This window comes from Bos grunniens, chromosome 21 (genome assembly GCF_055505025.1).
Source record: "Bos grunniens cultivar Pamir isolate PY7600 chromosome 21, Bosgru_T2T1.0, whole genome shotgun sequence".
NCBI classification, from domain to species: Eukaryota; Metazoa; Chordata; class Mammalia; order Artiodactyla; family Bovidae; genus Bos; species Bos grunniens.
In genome coordinates this window covers 11,651,884-11,674,856 of record NC_141185.1, presented here as the reverse complement: position 1 = coordinate 11,674,856, position 22,973 = coordinate 11,651,884, and the positions used below count along the sequence as shown (strand labels likewise).

At 37.7% G+C, this 22,973-nt stretch overlaps 1 protein-coding gene across 2 annotated transcripts in view; it reads left to right on the top strand.

Annotated features, from left to right (window-relative positions):
- PPP4R4 (protein phosphatase 4 regulatory subunit 4) overlaps positions 1–22,973 on the top strand; it is a 103,955-nt gene that overhangs the window by 59,987 nt on the left and 20,995 nt on the right. For both annotated transcript variants that reach the window (XM_086363107.1, XM_086363106.1), the window contains exons 9-17: positions 858–980; positions 2,103–2,272; positions 3,116–3,235; positions 5,995–6,072; positions 6,919–7,002; positions 7,594–7,776; positions 13,446–13,551; positions 15,021–15,168; positions 20,383–20,527. In XM_086363107.1, the coding sequence (XP_086219233.1) occupies positions 858–980; positions 2,103–2,272; positions 3,116–3,235; positions 5,995–6,072; positions 6,919–7,002; positions 7,594–7,776; positions 13,446–13,551; positions 15,021–15,168; positions 20,383–20,527 (1,157 nt within the window). The remainder of the gene's footprint in view (positions 1–857; positions 981–2,102; positions 2,273–3,115; positions 3,236–5,994; positions 6,073–6,918; positions 7,003–7,593; positions 7,777–13,445; positions 13,552–15,020; positions 15,169–20,382; positions 20,528–22,973) is intronic.

Below are 22,973 nucleotides of genomic sequence, written 5' to 3'. Positions count from 1 at the left end.
ATCTCCCGAAGTTTGTTCAAATTCATTCTTTGAGTTGGCGATGCTATCTAACCATCTCATCTTTTGGTGCCACCTTCTTCTCTTGCCTTTGATCTTTCCCAGCATCAGGGTCTTTTCCATTGAGTCAGCTGTTTGCATAAGATGGCCAAAGTATTGGAGCTTCAGCATCAGCCCTTCCAATGAATATTCAGGGTTGATTTCCTTTAGGATTGACTGGTTTGACCCTAATAAAGTAGTAATTCTTTTCTGAAAGTTTAAGAGAACTGTGGGAAATTCAGGGAGTATTTGAAATCAAAACTGAAATATTGTTAATATCAGAAACTTATGAGTAAGCAAACAGTCAAAGAATCAAAGAAGCAAAAACTCAAAAAAGTTTCTTAAAAAGAGTCACGTAAGAAGTAAAAGTGAAGACATTCATTATACAGAATGTAGTATGAACTAACTTTTAAAATACATCAAAAATAAAATGATAAAATGCAGCATGGTATAGTCTACATGGCTATAAGAATGCTAACACTAAGCAAGGATACTGGAGTGGGCTGCCATTACCTTCTCCAGGGGATCTTTCCCACCCGGGGATCAAACCCGCAACTCCTGCATTGGCAGGAGGGTTCTTTACCACTGAACCACAAGGGGAGCCCACAAACTCTTTAGCTTGACTAAAGTTCTTGATGATTTCCACTCACTTCTCACTTCCTCTTTATATCATACCTCCATCATCATTGCTGTCAGATATTTTCTGTTACTCTGAGACTAACATAGTAATTTTTCTTTCTGAACTTTGTGTGTATACAGTAATTTGCACATTTGCAGTGTGGGCAACTGGATCTAAACTCTGTTTTATTCTTGTTTTTCAGATGACAGAAGTCAAACTATACTTCCCGTAGTGAAATCATTTTGTGAAAAATCTTTCAAAGCAGATGAATCAATTCTTATTTCTTTATCTTTCCATTTAGGAAAACTATGCCATGGATTATATGGTATGATATGTGCTAAGAATGTCAAGATTGCAAAGAATTTTTCCTTTTTCTGTTACCTTATATGTTAGCCCCTAAACCACAGCTCTTCAGTTGTAAAGCCTGCCCTATAAGTGTGTAACATCCAATGACGTTTTCACTGATAGAACCTGTGTGAAAGAACAGTGGAGGAGTGAAGTAGGCATAGCCCTTTACGTTTCTGAATATCTTATCTTTTATATTAGTTGACATTTGATCATAGAAGTTTAGGTATATTAACTATTGGTACATAGTAAGTATACCCTTATTAATTTTTTTGAATGATTAATATATCACATAAGCAGTTCAAATTAGAATGTAGAATAATACCTGTAACTCTTGGCATTTTAACTGTATTACTCAGTTCTCTCTTATTAAAATAATATAAGCATTAATTGTAACAATCTAGCATAGCAAAAAATATTTTTATGTGGCTTTCAATAGACTGTTGAAAAAAGTATTGCAATATTTGTTGAGTTACTAGCTCTCTAAGATAGTATATGAATATGGAACCAGTCATTGATCAAAAGTATTTTAGGTTTATTTTGCTGTCTTTCATATTTCGGGCTCTTTTTTTTTTGCTATGCCACACAGCTCCTGGGATCTTAGTTCCCCAACCAAGGATCAGACTCAGGTCCCTGGCAGTGAAAGTGCCAAGTCGTAACCACTTGACCACCAGAGAATTCCCTCAGATCCCATTTTTAAGCTCCTTCTCTGCAGACATATGTGCATGTCTTTTCTGTAGGCAACTTTAAAATATTTACCGGAAATAAATAGTAATAATGGCTGCTATATTACTGTTGTAATTATTCATTAGTGGTATATACTGTGGTACATGCTGCAGAAATTAATGCAGGTATAATTCCTGCATCACACAGTTTATACTATCAAAATTAAAATGAAAATATTATTAAAATTAACAAAGGGTAAAAACCCATTAGATTTCTTCACAGTAGTTACTCTTTTCTCATTATTACTTTTACTTATGATTTCCAACCATTTGTTTAAATATCTGATTCTAATTATGTTTTTACTGCACTTTGCTTTTCTCTCTTCAATTTTTGTTTTCAAATAAAATGTTGATCAAAGGTTTTACATGTGTTTTAGGAATTTTTACTCCAGATCAACACTTGAGATTTTTGGAGTTTTATAAGAAACTTTGTACATTGGGTTTGCAACAGGAAAATGGACACAATGAAAACCAGATACCACCCCAAATCTTAGAGCAGGAGAAGAAATATATTTCAGTACGGAAGAACTGTGCTTATAACTTTCCGGTAATACATTATACATTTGTAGTGGCTGCACATTTTAATTATAAAATATGTGAATAGATGACATTGAAAATTATTGCCATATTTGATACTTATTAGTTAGCATTATGTCTGGTATATATTGGTGCAATTTATATTTGTCTCTATGTATATATGTCACTCTACATTTTGGACCATAAAGCTGCCAGTGAAAGTATTTCTCTGAACTGGTTGGCTGGTTTCTTCCACAAACCTGCATGCCTCCTGATTTTTTCATAGCTTTCCTCCAGACTTTTTAGCAATCTGACACCTGTATTTGGGGTGTTGGTCAGGTTGCTTAGGAGGAAAAAAGTGAGATAAGGAGAGGTTAATGTATACTTTACTTAGGAAAAGTGTACAAATTAGGTTATTTTACACAATTATGGTTTATTGTGGGAGAAGGCAGTGGCACCCCACTCTAGTACTCTTGCCTGGAAAATCCCATGGACGGAGGAGCCTGGTAGGCTGCAGTCCCTGGGGTCGCTAGGAGTTGGACACGACTAAGCGACTTCACTTTCATTTTTCGCTTTCATGCATTGGAGAAGGAAATGGCAACCCACTCCAGTGTTCTTGCCTGGAGAATCCCAGGGACGGGGGAGCCTGGTGGGCTGCCGTCTATGGGGTCGCACAGAGTCGGACACGACTGAAGCGACTTAGCAGCAGCAGTAGCAGCATATATGTTAGATTTATCTGCATGTATTTGGATCTTCCAAATATGATTTCTAACTAAATTATGATTCAGAGAACATGATTTCAATTTAAGTGAAATGACTATGATATTGTTATTGATGCATGTTTTTCTCTTCGAAATTCATCTTCCACCTCCAGGCCATGATTGTTTTTGTTGATCCCAAAAACTTCCACATGGAACTCTATTCTACATTCTTCTGCCTTTGTCATGACCCTGAAGTACCAGTCAGATATACTATTGCTATTTGCTTTTATGAAGTAAGTCTGGAAAAGTGATAACCACTTTACATTTGTTGTTTTTTACTTATGTGTACTAGATGATTTTCTGATGTGTTGTTTGTACACTTTTGTTTTCAGATTTATTAAAAGATATTGGCTCCATATCTCTTTCATATTCTAATCCTAAATTTGGAAAAATTCTCATAATTCTGTTTAGAGTGTTTACAGAATTCATTTACAAATAGATGTTACATGTTACATTCATTTATCATGTATTAATCCATTCGTTCAGTATATCTTGTCTTAAATTATACTATCTCTTTAAGCCAGACATTGTGGTATGAATATGGCTGTTGTAGATCTGGAAGTAAAATCAGTTTTGTAATGCTTTATAATGTTTATATTTAGCATTGTACCTAAAATCAAGAACTTGAGAACAAATGGAAAATTGAGAGAGTATTTATTTAAATTTATGGCTTTTACCATACATGGTTCATATTTTGTGAGCACAGCTTATATATTTAGCTGTTATGACAACTCTTCATAGTGTCAGAGCAAAAGTGAATTTTTTTTTTTTTTTTTTTACCTTGCTGAGGGACATGTGGGAAACTTAGTTTCCCAACCAGGGAATGAACTCATGCCCCCTGTAGTGGAAGTAGAGTCTTAACCCCTGGATCACCAGGGAAGTCCCACAAAAGTGAATTTAAATTTTATGATAAATGTAATTAACTTATTAACCCTTGAGGCTGAAATTTAGGGCATGTTTCTTGAGTGATTGTAGGAAGTACATGTGTGCCATCATTGCCATAAACATGTATAACATGTATAATTTGTCGACTTCAGGACTGTCATATAAAAATATCTGAGTAGCTTGGGACTTCCTTAATGATCCAGTGGTTAAGACTCCATGCTGCCGATGCAGGGGGCATGGGTTCATTTCCCAGTTGGGGAACTAAGATCTCACATGCCTTGGGGTGCAGCCAAAAGATAAAATTTTTAAAAAGAAATTTTAAAAATCTTAGTGGCTTAATAAAATATTTATTTCCTTTATAGTAATATTCTTATTCTCAGTGAGAATATTGTATCTCCTTCCTTGAACTGTGTTCAAAGCATTGTTAGATTAGCTAAAACTATATAGGATATCCATAGCAGCATTAGAAATGTTGGTTTAGACTCTTGACTGTTGAATGATAGTCATTGCTGGTTTTTTTCTGGTGTGAATTAAATGAATGTTCTGTGTGCAAAGTCCAAAAAAGATTCCCTTTAAATGGTATAATTAATTAAAATAATTCATTGTTGAACAATTAAGTCATCTTTGTAAATACACATATAGGAATATGCTTTTGGAGGAGGAAAAATGGCAGAGGGCACTAGCTGGCTGAGTGAACTACTTATTTCTTAAGTGTATTAAGGCATTTATGCCTGGTTGCTGTCCTGCATACTTGTGTTTGTCTAGATCGGTTCATGAGATGGTTGCATGAGATTAGAGTCTGAGAAAGCAGTATTTATACAATATGAGAGTTTCTACTTAAGTTTATTTTTATCTCATGCCTTTACTATTTTATTTTTATTTATGTTTTATAGTGGACATAATGTATTAGCACCATAGAAATAGGCGTGTTGAAATATATATACAAGAATATTTCACTGATAGAAGTGAGTTTGGAAATCATTGGGTTGGCTATTTTCTGGGGGGCTAGTTTCTGTATTCACCCAATCATACCATGGTGGTGGGTTAAGATGATACTTGACTCCATAAATGAATGCTTAGTGTAGGTTTGTCCTTTTAAATAATGAAAATCTACTGGTGGATTTAAATTTTCCTGACAGTGTTATTATTGGATTCTGATAATTAGTATGGTCCAGGTTTATTCTGGTTTTTGAGAAAAATAGTATTTTCAAAATACTTTCAAATCAAAAACAACCTTGTAGAGCAAAGATTTTTGAAATACCTTCTTTATCAGGAGCTCCCTTTTCAATTAAAGCTTACTCAAACCTAGTATGTTAAAAAATACTTAAAGGTAAAGTGGAACCTGGTGAATCTACCATTGTAGATTTTCACCATTGCTTGTCTGGAGGGGGAAAAAAGTGGTTTGTTAAGGAGCTGGATTAGTTTAGACTTAAGATTATGCTTTCCCAGCATCAGGGAAAGATTGAGGGCAGAAGAAGGGGGTGACAAAGGATGAGATGGTTGGATGACATGAGTTTGAGTAAACTCCTGGAGACAGTGAAGGACAGGGGAACCTGGCCTGTCGCAGAGGTGGACACAACTTAGCGACTGAACAACAACTCCCAACTCCTCTCTTACTGATTGAAGTCTTTGATTGGAAAAGTCTTTGAAGTTTTGCTAGCTTAGGAGTTTGCTCTGTCCCTGTGTGACTGCTGACCTTCAGCAGAACTTGTGCCCTCTGGGAGCTCTAAACCAGGATGAGTGCTCCCCTGGCTTCGCTCTCTTGAAAGACCCTGTTGGCTGCTCTAAGACTAAAATATGAACTATAGGCACTCATGGGCTCATTACTGCTTGTGATAGGAAACTTAAGATGGATAAATCCATTCTACACCTCCCACCCCCACCTGTGCACTTCCCTACCCTCATACACTCCAGCATGTCAGGATGCAGACTGAAAAGCTTATTAGGTGTGCAAGTAATTTTTTCTAGAAATCTAATTTTATATTTATGTTGTAACCAAGTCTCCTTTTGGAAGTAAATCTGCAGGGATTATTTTTTTTTAATTGTTGTTATAACCTTTATATGTCTAGTAATCTCAAATCTGAGAGACTTTATTGCTATATTTTAGGTGTCTAAACTTCTGAATTCTGGAGTATATTTAATACATAAAGAACTAATAACATTGTTGCAAGATGAATCATTGGAGGTAATATCTTCTTACTGTTTGTTTTTTACTTCTTTTATATCAGGTTTGAGTATATCAATGCCTTTTTTATTTTCCTGCTTCTTGAGAATTCATGAATTCTAATAGCTGACTAGTCCTGGAAGCTTGTAAGTGATGAATGACTGTGTCATAGACTAGAGATTGGGAAGGTCTTTTATTAAAAAATATTAAGTTTTAAAAAAAATATATGTATTTGTTATATTATGGAAACTTTGGAAATGCCAAAAAGTAGACAGACAAAAGAGTACTTTTAGTTCTAATCACTATTTCTATTTAATATTTTCTTATATGTTTTCATTTTTGTTTTTGTCTATATAAAGGTTTTTTAAGTTTTACACAATTGTGGTCATATATTATATCAGTCACATTTTATATCTTTTTATTTCCCTTCGCATTGTGGAGCCTCTGGAACACTTAATTTTGATGCTTTATCTAGTGTATCCTATTCACTCAAACAACTGCTGGCTTGCCAAAGCTCAGCTCCTCAACGTGAGACATCTCTGAGGGTGTCATCCGACCCCCTAAACTGTTTTTCAAAAGTTGGGAGGCAGTTTTAAGGATGTTGTTAGGCTGTCTTGCATCGAAACTATTTGAATAATATCAAGAGGCAGACATACTAAACTCTTTTCAAAAGTAGTTTGACCAAGGTAGTTGATTATGTTTCTAAGACTTTGCAGCAGAAAGGTGATAGAGCAGGAGAACTAGAAACCCCCAAAATGCTCTTTGGTAACTACCCACTATTTCTGTGTAGAAATTGGCAAGTTAATTGATCTAAGATTAGAAAAACACAGCCATTACAAGAAGGGTAATCAGTATCTCTGTTAACAGGTACTAGATGCTCTCATAGATCATCTTCCAGAGATTCTGGAACTGATGTCTACTGGTGGGGAGAGCAGTGTTCAAGAAAATAAGGTGAATCCGATGGATCAAAAGAGCTTCTGGATCTTGTATGGATGACCTTACTCTGCAGAGTTGTTGAGAGGAATCAATGAAAGAATGTATGAAAAACACTTAACACAGTGCTGGCCACCTAGAAGGGCTCAGTAAAAATCTTTTGGAGTTATGACAGCTCGAATTGCCTCTACCTTTCTTACCACAATCTTTATTTACTGTCCTTGGGGTTTACTTTCATATTTTCAGTTTTTATTAGCATTAATTGTTATTGCAAGAATAGCAACTAGTGAAGACAAAGGGTAGGAATTTAGAATATCAAAGTTTGCTGATGGTGAAATAGAATACATTTTACTTTAACTGGAAGAGCTATGAATCTGTCTCTTTCAAAATTTTGTTGCCAGGAATCATAAATTTTACTTATAGATTTTTTAGAAGTATTTGATTTTACTGAATAGTTACCTCCCTGTGACAACTGCAATGCCTCCTAAGTTCGGAAATGATTAAGAGTTTTCCCTTCCCCAGTGTATTGTAAGTCTGAATAATTTGGCTGAGTGCTGCAGCTGATGTATTTAATTATCTTTGATTCTCTTGATGTGTTTTCTTCTTCAGTTATCATCTCTGCCTGACTTGGTTCCAGCTCTCACAGCTGCTGAGCAGCGAGCTGCAGCGTCCTTAAAGTGGAGAACTCATGAGAAGCTGCTCCAGAAATACGCCTGTCTGCCACAAGTCATATCAAGTGATCAGATCTATTATCGTTTCTTACAAAGAATGTTCACAATCATGATGACAAATGTGAGCCCAATGCCTCTTATCTGATTTTTTCTTGAACTGGAGCACATTTTGGAATTAACCAAATTCTCCACATTCTTGAAATAGAACGGCAAGCTCCGTTCACGCCCTTCTGCCTAGAGAGGTGCTGTTACCTTTGCTTCCTCACTGGGTCCTCCTTTTGATCAGCTACCCAGCTGAAGAGAGGGATGCACGGGGGAGAGTGTCAACACACTCACTTCAAGCTTGATACAGTGCTCCAGGGAGAGGCTGGTAGGAGTCTCAACTGCACAGCGACTTCTGCTCTGATGTGCACCCTCCATGTGTCATTGCCTCAGCTGTGCTCTCTCACCTTACCTAAGAGTATTCCTTAAACGCCTTTAATATTAGTTTGCTTTCTTTTTCTTTTTTTGGTTTCTTTTTTTTTTACCTTGTAACAGATAAAATTTATAGAAAAAACATGGATGCCCTCCTGTGGATAGCCTAAAAATTAGAGTCAAAAGCAGGGGGAAAGAAAGGCTTGTACTCAAATTTCGCCATAGAGTAAATTGTCTGCCTTTTTTTCCTTAAAATTCCCAGAGGATCATTTAACCTGCAGTTTGATTATATGTTGACTATGGCATCCTACTACCTTTTTTTTTTTCAAGTATACAAAAGTTCCACATAATGTGTATGTGTTAGAAACTATTTTTTAAAGAGTACTTTGAATTCTCATTGTTCTCAAAAAAAAAAGGGGGGGGGAGATAATGAAATCTAGTAGCCATCTCAAAAACCCAAAATCAGTTTTAGCTTCAGTGGTTAAAAAGAGGGAAAAAATGACATTACTGATGTCATTTTATAACTTAACTAAAAAACGGTAGGTGTATATCTTATGCTAGCACCTCTGCTTGAAGTTTGTTTTGTGTATCAAAGCAAAGCCTAGGGGTTGAAGGTTGTTTTATAGGTGTAGTCATCTTAAAAAGTGATACTGGCAAAAATAACTTCTTATCAGAGGATAATGCATGAATGCAACACATAGAAAATTTCACAAAGTCAAGCAGAATTTATTGATGACTTTATTCTGCAATCAGCTTCTGTTTGCTGTGTTTCACGCACTGTTCTGAGAGCTGGGGATCTGGGTGTGAACAAGACAGATTCCTGCTCTAATGGACCTTGAGTTCTAAAGAGGTGATGGTATGGGAAGTGATAAATAGTAAAATAAAATGTATTAACAGGAGGTGATAAGTCCTATGAAGCTTGATCTTAACTGTTTGTCTCAACCTGATTACTAAGTAGTCATCTTTGTGTTTATAAAGCTAATCAGATCAGATCAGATCAGATCAGATCAGTTGCTCAGTAGTGTCCGACTCTCTGTGACCCCATGAATCGCAGCAGGCCAGGCCTCCCTGTCCATCACCAACTCCTGGAGTTCACTGAGACTCACGTCCATCAAGTCAGTGATGCCATCCAGCTATCTCATCCTCTGTCGTCCCCTTCTCCTCCTGCCCCCAATCCCTCCCAGCATCAGAGTCTTTTCCAATGAGTCAGCTCTTCGCATGAGGTGGCCAAAGTCCTGGAGTTTCAGCTTTAGCATCATTCCTTCCAAAGAAATCCCAGGGCTGATCTCCTTCAGAATGGACTGGTTGGATAATAAGTATACAAAATTATTCCATATTTCCTCTCATATCAGGAAAGAGAAATAATTTATACCATAGTGTGAACAACATACTTTCAAGTTTGAGGGGTTTGCTTTGTTTTCTTTTGCAAGGAGGTAATTCTACACTTAAAAAAGATATATGATTTACTATAGCACATTTTCCATGATCAAATAAAGACATTTATATTTCATTTCAGTGTCTTCTGGAAAAAAAGGTTTATATTTTTAGTTCCATATCTAATGGTCATAATATTCATTCATTCATTCACTTAATAAAATTTATTGAGCACTTACAATGTGCCGTGTACTGTTAAGTGACTGAAAAGATAAAGGATCTGTTCTCATGGGACTTTAAGTTCTGTTGGAGACAGACAACACACACATATTGGGTTGGCAAAATGTTCATTCAGGTTTCTGTTTAAGATGTTACGGAAAAAAAAACCCCGAATGAACATTTTGGCCAACCCAGTGCATTGGACACCAGGGATGAAAAGTACAAGGAAGAGCTAAAACACAGGGTAGAGGGGAAGAAAGTGATGGAGGGTATTGTGGATGTAGGGGTCAGGAAAAAGCCCTCTCTGATCAAGAGGCTTGGACCAAGTAAGGGAGTGGCCATGTGGAGGTCTGAAGCACAGGTGATCCCGACAAAGGGAAGGGTAAATGCAAAGATGTAATTCAGGGTGTGCTTGGTTTTATGAGGGCCAGCAAGGAAGCCAGTGTGGCGGTTGTTAGTGATGAGCCTGGAAGGGTCTTTGGGCCCACAGCACACAGGTGCTCGAAAGCCATGATGTAGAATGGAGATTATATTCTCTTATGCAGGGGAAGGTTTTGGAAGGTTTTGGAGTAGAGGAATGACATCAAGTAACTTTTTTTCCTACTTCTATAATGAAAAAAATTTAAAGATACATGAAGGCAGAGAAAATACTACAATGAACTCTCACGTACCCATCACCTTGATTTAACAGTTATTAACATTTTGCCATATTTGCCTTTTCCATTTCATTGTGCTAAAAAGTTTAAGTTATAGATGTCATATTTTATCTCTAAGCATTTCAGTATTCATCTCTAGAAAAGGACATTGTCCTATATAATCATGTTACAATTATTACATTTGACAAAATGAACAATTATCTTTAATATCATTTAAAATTCATATCAGAGTTTACCAGTTATCCCCCAAATGGGTGTGATAGTTGTTTTATTCCATATAGGATCCAAGTAAGATCTATACATAGCCTCAGGTGGTTACATTTCTTAGTTTGCTTTTAATCCAGAACAGAGTCCCTCTTTGCCCTTCCCCCACTTTTTCATGACATTGAATTGTGGAAGAGACTTAGTCAGTTGTCCTGTAGAATGTCTTCATGGATTTACTTGTTTATCTCTTCTCCATGTTTGTTTTAAGCTGGAGGTTTGATAAGGGCTTGCTGAGTCTTAGATAAAATGTGTTTGGCAAGAATTCTTTATCAGTGCTGCTGTGTGTTTTATGTTGTGTCACATCTGGATGCCTGTCCCTTTGTAAATGAGCTCGGAGTGCTTGTGCAGGCAGAGACATCTCTGTTAGTTCACTGCAAAATTGTGTTTTTTCCCTTGTGATCTGTCATAATCTGAAGCTGACACTTCAACACTGAATACCCAGTTTCCCAGTAACCTTTTACCCTTCAGTTTAGTATCCATTGATGATCCTTGCCTGAATCAGTTGTTTCATTAGAACTTACAAAAGAGTGGCTTTTAAATTCTCTTTTCTTCTACATTGTTGAGGGCATTCTTCTCAGGATAAATGCTTTTTTTTTTTTAAATTTTATTTTATTTTTAAACTTTACATAATTGTATTAGTTTTGCCAAATATCAAAATGAATCCATCACAGGTATACATGTGCTCCCCATCCTGAACCCTCCTCCCTCCTCCCTCCCCATACCATCCCTCTGGGTCGTCCCCGTGCACTAGCCCCAAGCATCCAGTATCGTGCATTGAACCTGGACTGGCATCTCGTTTCATACATGATATTTTACATGTTTCAATGCCATTCTCCCAAATCTTCCCACCCTCTCCCTCTCCCACAGAGTCCATAAGGCTGTTCTGTACATCAGTGTCTCTTTTGCTGTCTCATACACAGGGTTATTGTTACCATCTTTCTAAATTCCATATGTATGCGTTAGTATACTGTTATGGTGTTTTTCTTTCTGGCTTACTTCACTCTGTATAATAGGCTCCAGTTTCATCCACCTCATTAGAACTGATTCAAATGTATTCTTTTTAATGGCTGAGTAATACTCCATTGTGTATATGTAGCACAGCTTTCTTATCCATTCATCTGCTGATGGACATCTAGGTTGCTTCCATGTCCTGGCTATTATAAACAGTGCTGCGATGAACATTAGGGTACACGTGTCTCTTTCCCTTCTGGTTTCCTCAGTGTGTATGCCCAGCAGTGGGATTGCTGGATCATAAGGCAGTTCTATTTCCAGTTTTTTAAGGAATCTCCACACTGTTCTCCATAGTGGCTGTACTAGTTTGCATTCCCACCAACAGTGTAAGAGGGTTCCCTTTTCTCCACACCCTCTCCAGCATTTATTATTTGTAGACTTTTGGATCGCAGCCATTCTGACTGGTGTGAAATGGTACCTCATAGTGGTCTTGATTTGCAGATAAATGCTTTTTTTTAATTTATCCTAAAATATATTTCCTAATGTAAAGAGAGGATTAATTCTTATTTCTTTCCCTCTATCAATTTTCAGAGTTAACCCAGTGATGATGAATGAATTTTGTTTTTATTTTTTCCTTTCATTTAGACTCATCTTTTATATTGAACAATGTTTTAATCAATTTCAGTCATTATTCACATGCTCAAGTGGTCGCAGTTTCTTTAAACTGACTTTTGTTTGTTTTAATATAATTACCTTTGTCTTTGATTTCTGGCCCCAAAGGTATTACCTTATACTGTGAGGTATAAAATATACATATTTTATATTATTTCTGTTTCAAACAATTAGTGTTTATGCATTTGGAATTCTATTAGTATATACAAAATGAAAGAAAAGAGTAACATCCTTTTATTTAAGTTCATTTATCTAACATTCATTTTCCTTAATTCCACTGATATTTCTGTTTATGTACATTTCTTAAATTTTCTGTTCTAATTTATAGTGAATATTCTTTTTTACCTTCAACAGATTAAAAAACTGCACAAAATGGTACTAGATAGAATGGAAATAGCTTGTATAAAATGTGAAAGGAGGTAATAGGCAATACTCTCTGAGCAATGTATATTTTTTCTACTTGAATTTCAAGCATCCCTATCATGATAGTCTGAATCTTCAAGAACTGAATGTTATATATATATGTAAGTCAAGATAGTGAATGTGAATTCATACTGGATACAGTATACCTGGTTGAGAGATTTTTCTCTAATGCATAGTTTGAAGCCATAGTAAAGATGGATGGTTGGATTTACTTAGAATTAAGGTTCTGCCCAGTTGGTGTGACACAAATCCAAAGGCTCAAAGAGTTTAAAACACTAGTAAGAATAATTGCCATGGTGTCCCTTGGATTCTAAACTTCATCTGTGTCATGGACCAGGGATCTTAAAGAATAGTATTGAGGTGGAGGAGGCAGAACTAAGTGAGAGGAATCTGACGTATACCTGGTCATAGGATCTCTGGATTTGAGAAGTGGCACATTTTTGGTGAGGTACCTGACATAGGGTGTGTACTAGCAAATGTTTGTTGAATAAATGAGTAACATGGTCTAGAAGTGGCTGAGGTGTATTTGGGGAGAATATCACTTAAAATGAGGTGCCAAGGAGATGTGACTCAAATATAAATCAAATCTGGGTGATTTGGAAGTGACTCTGCCAGATTACTTGAACTTTGCAGTGTGATAGCTGAGTTGATTTGCCTGACTGATAACATTAAATGATGAAGACACATCCACACTGATTTCAGAGGCAGACAGCACTGCTTTTACTTTTAGTCTATAACTTAAAATTGATGTGTGGGGTCAAATTATTTACAGCATATACCATTAGACTTGTTTAATTGTCTTTCTTATTTCTCTAAGAATGTCTTACCTGTCCAAAAGGCGGCTTCACGAACGCTATGCATTTTTCTACGTTATAATCGTAAACAGGAACAGAGACATGAAGTGATTCAAAAATTAATTGAACGTAAGTAATCACTCTCTCTCATTTGGAGAACAGAAAGTAAATAAACTGGTTGGCCTTAGTTAGATCTGACTTATGTTATCATATTGCTACGAATAATTAGGCCAGTATTGCTAAATATTTGTATTTGAGCTTTATAGGCTAATTTCTTTTTGTTTGTTTTAGAAATTTTTTTACAGGATCAGATCTTTGATGAATGAAAAATTCATCTACTCTAGGCTACCTTTCATGAATTTCTATACTTGAGAAGTTAAAATACATATACTTATTGTTGAAAGCTCAGTTTCTATTCTGATAAATACAATTTGAAAACAAGATACAAGCAGGTTTTCCATGAATCTAATAATTTGTTTTGTGTTCTTATATTAAATAATACAGAATGTGGGTTTTGTCCTCTTGAATAGATTTGATAGTACACTCAAATGTGAATCTAGTGAGCTGAAGTGGTTTATAATGTCTTAAAAAATTGTCAGTTAACAAATGCAAATTTATTTTAATTTGCTGTGGGCTAAAATCAAGACAAAACCTTTTGTTAAAGAATTAATTCTTGAAGTAGTGATAGACACCTATATATACTTAGTGAATTTGTTAATTATTGTGTACTTGCTTTGACCATAGTGCCTTAATGCTTTTATTAAACTATTATCCAGCATAGACAGGTAATGGGATTTTCTGGTTATTATAGTTTACCATTTTAAGTATGGATCACCACTTTAAAAAAAAAATTAGAGCACATAAAATTCTGTTTAAGAAAAATTTTGCTCAATATACTTTAATCTTTCTTTTTTTTTTTAACTGTATTTTAATTCAATTTTCAGTTTTTAGTGGTAGGGCCTGCTCTTTAGAATGTTTTATTTTGAATGGAGATTATATTTGGTTTTAAACATTAAGAATTTTGCTTTTGAATATGTGTGTAATAAGGGAGAAAAAAATTATCCTTTAAATATTGACCTGAATTATTTTCAGTGATAATTTTGTTTATATATGATTTATTTCAAAGCATTTTAAGAAGACAAGAGGAAGAAAACAGTTAATTTCATTGGTCAAAAGATTTTGAAGTTATACAGACCTGCATTTGAATTCTAGCTCTGTTCCTTTAACCTCTATGAATCTTGGTACTCTTATCTTTTAGTAGGAATAAATATATACCCATCCCATTGGGCTTTCAGGATTTAATGAGATAATATGTATCAGTACTTAGTACATAGCAGGTAATCAAAAAATAGTAAATATGTTCCTTTAATATTTAATAAATGCTTATTGAATTAAATGTAATATTTAATAAATTTCTTTCTGTTTTTTATGCTTTCATTAATTCAGGGGTATATAATATGATTTTTTTCCCCTTATCTCTTGTTTTTGCTAAGCAAATTGTGGGTATAAAAAAACTGTCATGGGCTTTGTGATTTTTGTCACGGGACGTTTTATGTAGGAAAAATTAAAACACAAAACTTTTTTGTTGTTGTTTCTAGAACTGGGCCAAGGAAAAAGTTATTGGAACAGACTCCGATTTTTGGATACCTGTGAATTTATTATAGAGATCTTTTCCAAATCATTTTTCTGTAAATATTTCTTTCTACCTGCTATTGAACTGACACATGATCCAGTAGCAAATGTAAGGTAGGATACTAATCCAAGAATATATTTGAAAAAATTGTATTTTTTTTAATGTATCTTATTCATGAATAAGAAACTGAGCTATTCAAAAGTGTTTTCTTAGTCTTGAAAATAATCAAGAACTTGTACTCATTTTGAAATTCTTGGTGGTCTTAATTGAGCCTCAGTAGGACTTGAAAGTGTGATTTTTTAACACTGTCTGAGGCCTTTAGTTTATTGGGTTGACAGCTGTAGTCACAGCCAGACTGGCAGGCTTCTCCAGCCATGTGGATACACACACTGATACCAGGAGAAGATTGAGTAGATATGATTAACTTATCTATCTTTTAAGCCTAGAGAAAAAAATAGTTCAAAGTTGGCTTGGAGATCTGTCCATTTTTATAAGCCCATTTACTCAGCAGGGCTGTTTCCAAGTCTTTTTCTTTTCTTTCTCCTTCGTTCAGCGCTCTCACAGTTTTGAAATCCAGTAAATGGTAATTGGATTTGATTAATTAACTGTGAAGTTAAATGAAACAGGACTGAAAATGGCTTGCTTGGAAATTGAAAAAACTGAATAAATTGTATTTTGCTTTTTTTTCTCCCCAAATAAGCATATTAATTTTTTAAAAAAAAGTAGTGGTAAAACATACATAGCATAATGCCATTTTAACCATTTTGTACAATTCAGTGGCATGAAACACACACACACATACACACACAGGGTTTGAGTTATTTGTACATTGCATACTGATTTAAAGAGAATTTTAAACTGTCAGCCATGAGGTTTCTGTGTTTGTGCTCTATGTCGGTGTTCCACGTTTGAGGAACTCACATCCGTAGGAGACACAGTCAGAGTCAAGACTTCCTGAACAGGACTGCAGAGCTCCCTGCTGAGTATTCACATGCCAGCCACGCTTCATGCTCGTTCCATGCTGTGTGACATATGTGCATCTTTTATAAACAACTGATGTGCATTGTAGGCAACGGGTAATCATTTAACACTTTTTAACAGGAAGAATTGGCCAGGCAATAAGCATAGACTAATAGCATAGTTGTTGAGAAAGACATATACCAAGATTTGTCAAAAGATGTTGAAGAGTTCAGCCTGAGAATGTTATGAGCATTATTTAGGAGGAACAAATCTAGATATTGGTTTTATTTTGTAGAGAAAATACAGAAAACATAATAGCATTGGCTTTAGTATTTTGTGCATCTTGCCTGGAAAATCCCATGGATGGAGGAGCCTGGTAGGCTGCAGTCCATGGGGTCGCTACAGTCGGACACGACTGAGGGACTTCACTTTCACTTTCCACCTTCATGCATTGGAGAAGGAAATGGCAATCCACTCCAGTGTTCTTGCCTGGAGAATCCCAGGGACAGGGGAGCCTGGTGGGCTACTGTCTATGGGGTCGCACAGAGTCGGCCACGACTGAAGCGACTTAGCAGCAGCAGCAGCAGCAGCATCTTTCCTGTGCTGTATAAACAAGAGCTAAGGTTTCCTTGACTTGAGATTTAAATTAAAGTGATTTTAAGTAGATTGAAAGACCCTGATGGCAGTTCTTTAGAATTTATCTCTTGGTAAATAGTTAATGGATTCAACCACATTGTAAACCTTTTGCAAATTGAAGTTGTGATTCTAGAAAAGCAGATTCCAACGTGATGAATTATCCCTTATCAGACAGTTCCCAAAAATTATTTGAAAGGGAATGAAATCATCTCTACTCAAGTCAGTGTGACTAGCAGCATAGCATTGACTCTAAGAGAAAGCAACCTGTCAATTCAAAAACCAAATGAAGATGAATATTGCTCTGTGAGTCTTGGTGGTTTTGTTGAGTAAGAGATCATCTGTGTCTTGGTTTTGACTCTCCTGCCTGGGCAGCTGCCAGCCAAAAAAAATGGGTCCAGCTACATCATGTACTCTTGGATGCCAAAGCCTTCGCCCAGCTCTGTAGAGATGGCCGGATAGAATGGAGGCCGCCACAGGCGAGAGAGGCAGGATCATGCAGGTTAGAAGGAGAGCAGCTGGAGCCACACTTCCTGACCTCTATACCAGCTGCGCGTCCAGGCAAATTACAGAACCTCTCTGTGCATCAGTTTCCTTGGTACTTAATTCATGGGGGTGTTCTGAGGAATAAATACCTGAGATAGTGTACATGCAGAGTTTAGCTTACCTGAAAAGTGTGGCCCTTAATTTCAAAATCTTCCTAATCTCCTGGGCCCAGGATTCTCATCGAGTTAAATAATTGCTAAGGCTTGGGTAGCTTCTGTTGAATGTAGGTTTTCTAGATGTGCCTTGGGTTATAAAGAATGAAGTGTGCATGGACTGCTGATTGTTTCTGCTTTTCCTTAAGTGAATGTTGAAAATTTAAATTCATCGAGTCTGGACAATATCAAGGCTAGAAAAAGACTATTGGTATTCAGAGGAGCTTTCTCTTCAGCTGCCAGAAATGAAAACAATTCTCTTTGGGGTAATTGGGACCTCTTAACTAGAAAAAGCATCACCACCATGCTTAGCAGTATCTGTGGTGAGTCCTGAATAAGTGTGAGACTATTATTGCTATGTACAGAGGTGAAAATTCTGGGGAAGAAACATCTTTTGCCTTTTTGGTTAAATAAAAAGCAAATTTTCTTGTATATGAGGAATCCTGTACTGAAGCTCAGCTGAGAAAGCATCCTGAGAACTCCAGGAGTGGGACTTAGTTGTCTCAAGCTTTGGCATAGAAATAAAAAAATAGTATCTGGAGAGTGCTGAGACAAATGAATGAATGAATACAGCAGCCACAAATTAGACAACAGCCCTGACAAAGCAATAGAATTTTAGCTTAGTAAATAGAACATTTCCTGCACCACTTTTTCCTAGAAGGTTGTTTGTTTGTTCCGTTGGTAGGTTGGTTTTTTGTTTGTTTTTTTAACTCTCCTGGATTTCCTCTTACCTGTCTGGAATTCTTCAGTTTGCTTGTTGGTTCCTTATCAGCCCATCTGGACCATGGGGGTGCCATAGAAACTCTCCTCTTATCTCTCCTTCTCAAACTGCATTTGCTGCCTGGGTAATTCTCCGGGCTCCTGGTTGACATAGCATCTATGCTCTGAAGATTCCTGACAGCACATCTCCAGCATGGGCATCCACCCTGGACAGAAGGTTCATCAAGGCAACTGCCCACTGCATTTCCATCAACTACCTAACAGGCTCCTCAGAGTTAATCTATCCAGTTAAGCCCCACCTTCCTCATCCACACTTGCTCTTTCTGCCATCTTCTCCATCTCAGTAAATAACCATTTTGTCTTGCCACTTGCTCAGGTCAGAGCCTTGACCTCCTTTTTGTCATTCCACCTCCAGGCCCTCAGCACATCCTCCTGCTTGTATAAAATATTCAGATGCAAGCCACTTCCCACCGCCTCACTGCTGCTTCTCTGGTTCAAGAACCAGAGTGATGGTGGTGCCACCATCATCTTACTGGATTACTGAATTACTGGATTCTGGCCTGGATTACTGAAAGAGCCTCCCCTATCCTATCCCTTCTGTCCTTGTCCACCTACAGTCTAATCTCAACACAGTAACCAGATAATACTTCCCAAATGTTAAGTTGAATCTTTTTTTTTTTTTTCATTACAAGCTCCTTTATTTATTTTTAGTTTTATTTTATTTTTAAACTTTACAATATTGTATTGGTTTTGCCAAATATCGAAATGAATCCACCACAGGTATACATGTGTTCCCCATCCTGAACCCTCCTCCCTCCTCCCTCCCCATACCATCCCTCTGGGTCGTCCCAGTGCACCAGCCCCAAGCATCCAGTATCGTGCATCGAACCTGGACTGGCGACTCGTTTCATACATGATATTATACATGTTTCAATGCCATTCTCCCAAATCTTCCCACCCTCTCCCTCTCCCACAGAGTCCATAAGGCTGTTCTGTACATCAGTGTCTCTTTTGCTGTCTCGTACACAGGGTTATTGTTACCATCTTTCTAAATTCCATATATATGCGTTAGTATACTGTATTGGTGTTTTTCTTTCTGGCTTACTTCACTCTGTATAATAGGCTCCAGTTTCATCCACCTCATTAGAACTGATTCAAATGTATTCTTTTTAATGGCTGAGTAATACTCCATTGTGTATATGTACCATAGCTTTCTTATCCATTCATCTGCTGATGGACATCTAGGTTGCTTCCATGTCCTGGCTATTATAAACAGTGCTGCGATGAACATTGGGATACACGTGTCTCTTTCCCTTCTGGTTTCCTCAGTGCATATGCCCAGCAGTGGGATTGCTGGATCATAAGGCAGTTCTATTTCCAGTTTTTTAAGGAATCTCCACACTGTTCTCCATAGTGGCTGTACTAGTTTGCATTCCCACCAACAGTGTAAGAGGGTTCCCTTTTCTCCACACCCTCTCCAGCATTTATTGCTTGTATGTGCAGAACCCTCCATGGCTTCTCATTGCTCTCAAAATAAAACCAGTTTCCAATCTGTAGTTGCAAGGCCCTGGATGATCTGACCTCCTATTTCCATACTGAGGCCTCTAGCTAAATTTGTTTTTGCTCTGTTCTCACCACTCTAGCCAGCTTGGGCCAATTTGTTAATTTGGGGCAACTCCTAAGGCAAGCTCCCCTCATAGGGCATTCGCTCTTACTATAACAGTCTTCTCTAGATATTCACATGGGTTAGTCCCCAGTTTACTTTAAGTCTTTGCTTAAATGTCATTTTTTCAGTGAAAGCTTCACAGAAACCCTCTCTGACCACATGTTTGAAACTTGTAACCCCCCTCCTCTGGTACTCCTTCACCTTCTTTCCTTGCTTTATTGTTTTCTGCAGCACTTACGCTGTTTGATGGACATTTTACTCATTTGTTAGAGAAGGAAATGACAGCCCACTCCAGAATTCTTGCCTGGAGAATCCCATGGGCAGAGGAGCCTGACGGGCTACAGTCCGTGGGGTCGCAGAGAATCAGCCACGACTGAGCGACTAACGCTTATTCATTTGTTTATCCTCTCTCCCTACCTGTGGACTAGAATGAAAGCTCTGTGAGGAAGCAGAGAATTGTGTTGATTTTATGCACTGCAATGTCTCAGCACCCAAAGTAATGAGTGCTTGACTCATGTGCCCTCCATAGATATTTACTGCATAATAAACTCTCAAGCTAGCTAAAGCTTGAATTTTCTTTCAAATTCTTGTGACTATTATTCCAGGTTATTAAACTCACTCACAGGTTAATGCTTTTTAATTTATTATAGAATGAAACTTTGCTACTTGTTGCCCAAAGTGAAATCTACTCTGAAGATTCCTGCAGATAAGCATCTACTTCAGCAGTTGGAAATGTGTGTGAGAAAACTCCTCTGTCAAGAAAAAGATAAAGATGTTCTGGCTATTGTAAAAAGAGTAAGTATCCCTCTTGCAATGGCATTTGTCTTTCTTGGGTTAAGATGGGCTTACTCCTTGGAAGGAAAGCTGTGACCAACCTAGATAGCATATTAAAAAGCAGAGACATTACTTTGCCAACAAAGGTCCTTCTAGTCAAGGCTATGGTTTTTCCAGTGGTCGTGTATGGATGCAAGAGTTGGACTGTGAAGAAAGCTGAGCACCGAAGAATTGATGCTTTTGAACTGTGGTGTTGGAGAAGACTCTTGAGAGTCCCTTGGACTGCAAGGAGATCCAACCAGTCCATTCTGAAGATCAGCCCTGGGATTTCTTTGGAAGGAATGATGCTAAAGCATCCAGTACTTTGGCCACCTCATGGGAAGAGTTGACTCACTGGAAAAGACTCTGATGCTGGGAGGGATTGGGGGCAGGAGGAGAAGGGGACGACAGAGGATGAGATGGCTGGATGGCATCACTGACTCGATGGACGTGAGTTTGAGTGAATTCCAGGAGTTGGTGATGGACGGGGAGGCCTGGCACTCTGCGATTCATGGGGTCACAGAGAGTCGGACACTACTGAGCAACTGAACTGAACTGAATCATAGCTTCACTATTTTAACTTGATGGGCTACCAGTAGTATGTTAAAATATTTAAATCATTGCTAGAGTAGTAAGGATTTGGTGGATGTGTGCTCTAACTGAAGAGGGAAGTTCCTTCTAGAAAGCATTTACCTGGTGGCTCAGCTGGTAAAGAATCTACCTGCACTATGGGAGACCTGGGTTCGATCTCCAGCTTGGGAAGATCCCCTAGAGAAGGGCATGTCAACCCATTCCAATATTCTTGCCTGAAGAATCCCCATGGACAGAGGAGCCTTGTGGGCTGTAGTCCATGGGGTCAGAAAGAGTCGGACACGACTGAGTGACTAAGCACAGGGGGCGCTGAAACATTAAGCTTTTATTATTGGTAATATAAGCTCTATGAGAGAGAGCTTGCATTTTAGGTACTCTGTAAATACTTTTCAGCTAATAATGAATGTTTCACTCACAGACTATTTATAAGTGATTATAATTGGTAAGACTTTGTTGGTAAAGTCACCTTTGATAGAAACTTAGCCCTGGGACTTCCCTGGTGGTCCAGTGGCCAAGAATCCACGCTCCCAATGCAGGGGGCCTGGGTTCATTTCCTGTCAGGGAACTACCCACATCCCACAGCTGAGACCTGGCATAGCCAGCTAGCTAGGAACTTAGCCATGAAAGGATTAGAAGGGCCTTCAGTGACCTGTTTGACTTTGCAGAAGCTCTGGACCTAGAAATGTTAGGTATCAGCTTAAGATCTTATTAGTAAGTGGCAGCTTCAGGGCTGGAATGGAGACCCCTTACCCCTTTTCACTTCATGGGAAATAGATGGGGAAACAGTGGAAACAGTGTCAGACTTTATTTTTTTGGGCTCCAAAATCACTGCAGATGGTGACTGCAGCCATGAAATTTAAAGACGCTTACTCCTTGGAAGGAAAGTTATGTCCAACCTAGATAGCATATTCAAAAGCAGAGACATTACTTTGCCAACAAAGGTCTGTCTAGTCAAGGCTATGGTTTTTCCTGTGGTCATGTATGGATGTGAGAGTTGGACTGTGAAGAAAGCTGAGCGCCGAAGAATTGATGTTTTTGAACTGTGGTGTAGGAGAAGACTCTTGAGAGTCCCTTGGACTGCAAGGAGATCCAACCAGTCCATTCTAAAGGAGATCAGTTCTGGGTGTTCTTTGGAAGGACTGATGCTAAAGCTGAAACTCCGATACTTTGGCCACCTCATGCAAAGAGTTGACTCATTGGAAAAGACCCTGATGCTGGGAGGGATTGGGGGCAGGAGGAGAAGGGGACGACAGAGGATGAGATGGCTGGATGGTATCACTGACTCGATGGACGTGAGTCTGGGTGAACTCCGGGAGTTGGTGATAGGCAGGGAGGCCTGGCGTGCTGCTATTCATGGGGTCACAAAGAGTCAGACACAACTGAGCAACTGAACTGAACTGCCCCTTTTCAACTATGTAACATTGTGTTTTATGGCTTTTTTGTTAGGTTTTTTTAAGCCTGTGATCTTATATGGATTGTTTGGCAGTGTTTAACACTGAAACAGTAAACATTTGGGTTAGTGAAGTCAAACTTGAAAATACTTTACAATCTTTAAAACCTTTTTTGCCAAACATTTACCTAATGTTTTTATGAGATTAAGTCAAGTTGTTATTTCTATGAATCTGAATGTGGAATTCAGGATACATAGTTTTTGAGCCTTTATTTGTAGTGAGAGAAATGAATTTATTAATGTTATCAGCAACTTGGTGTCAGTGATGGGGGGTAGGGGAAGGAGAACCCTTTTATTTTCTTTTCTTTTTTCTAGAGACCCTTGCGATGTTGCATAAGAAGCTTTTTTAAAAAGTGATTTGATAACTTAGTATTAATTAGTATAATT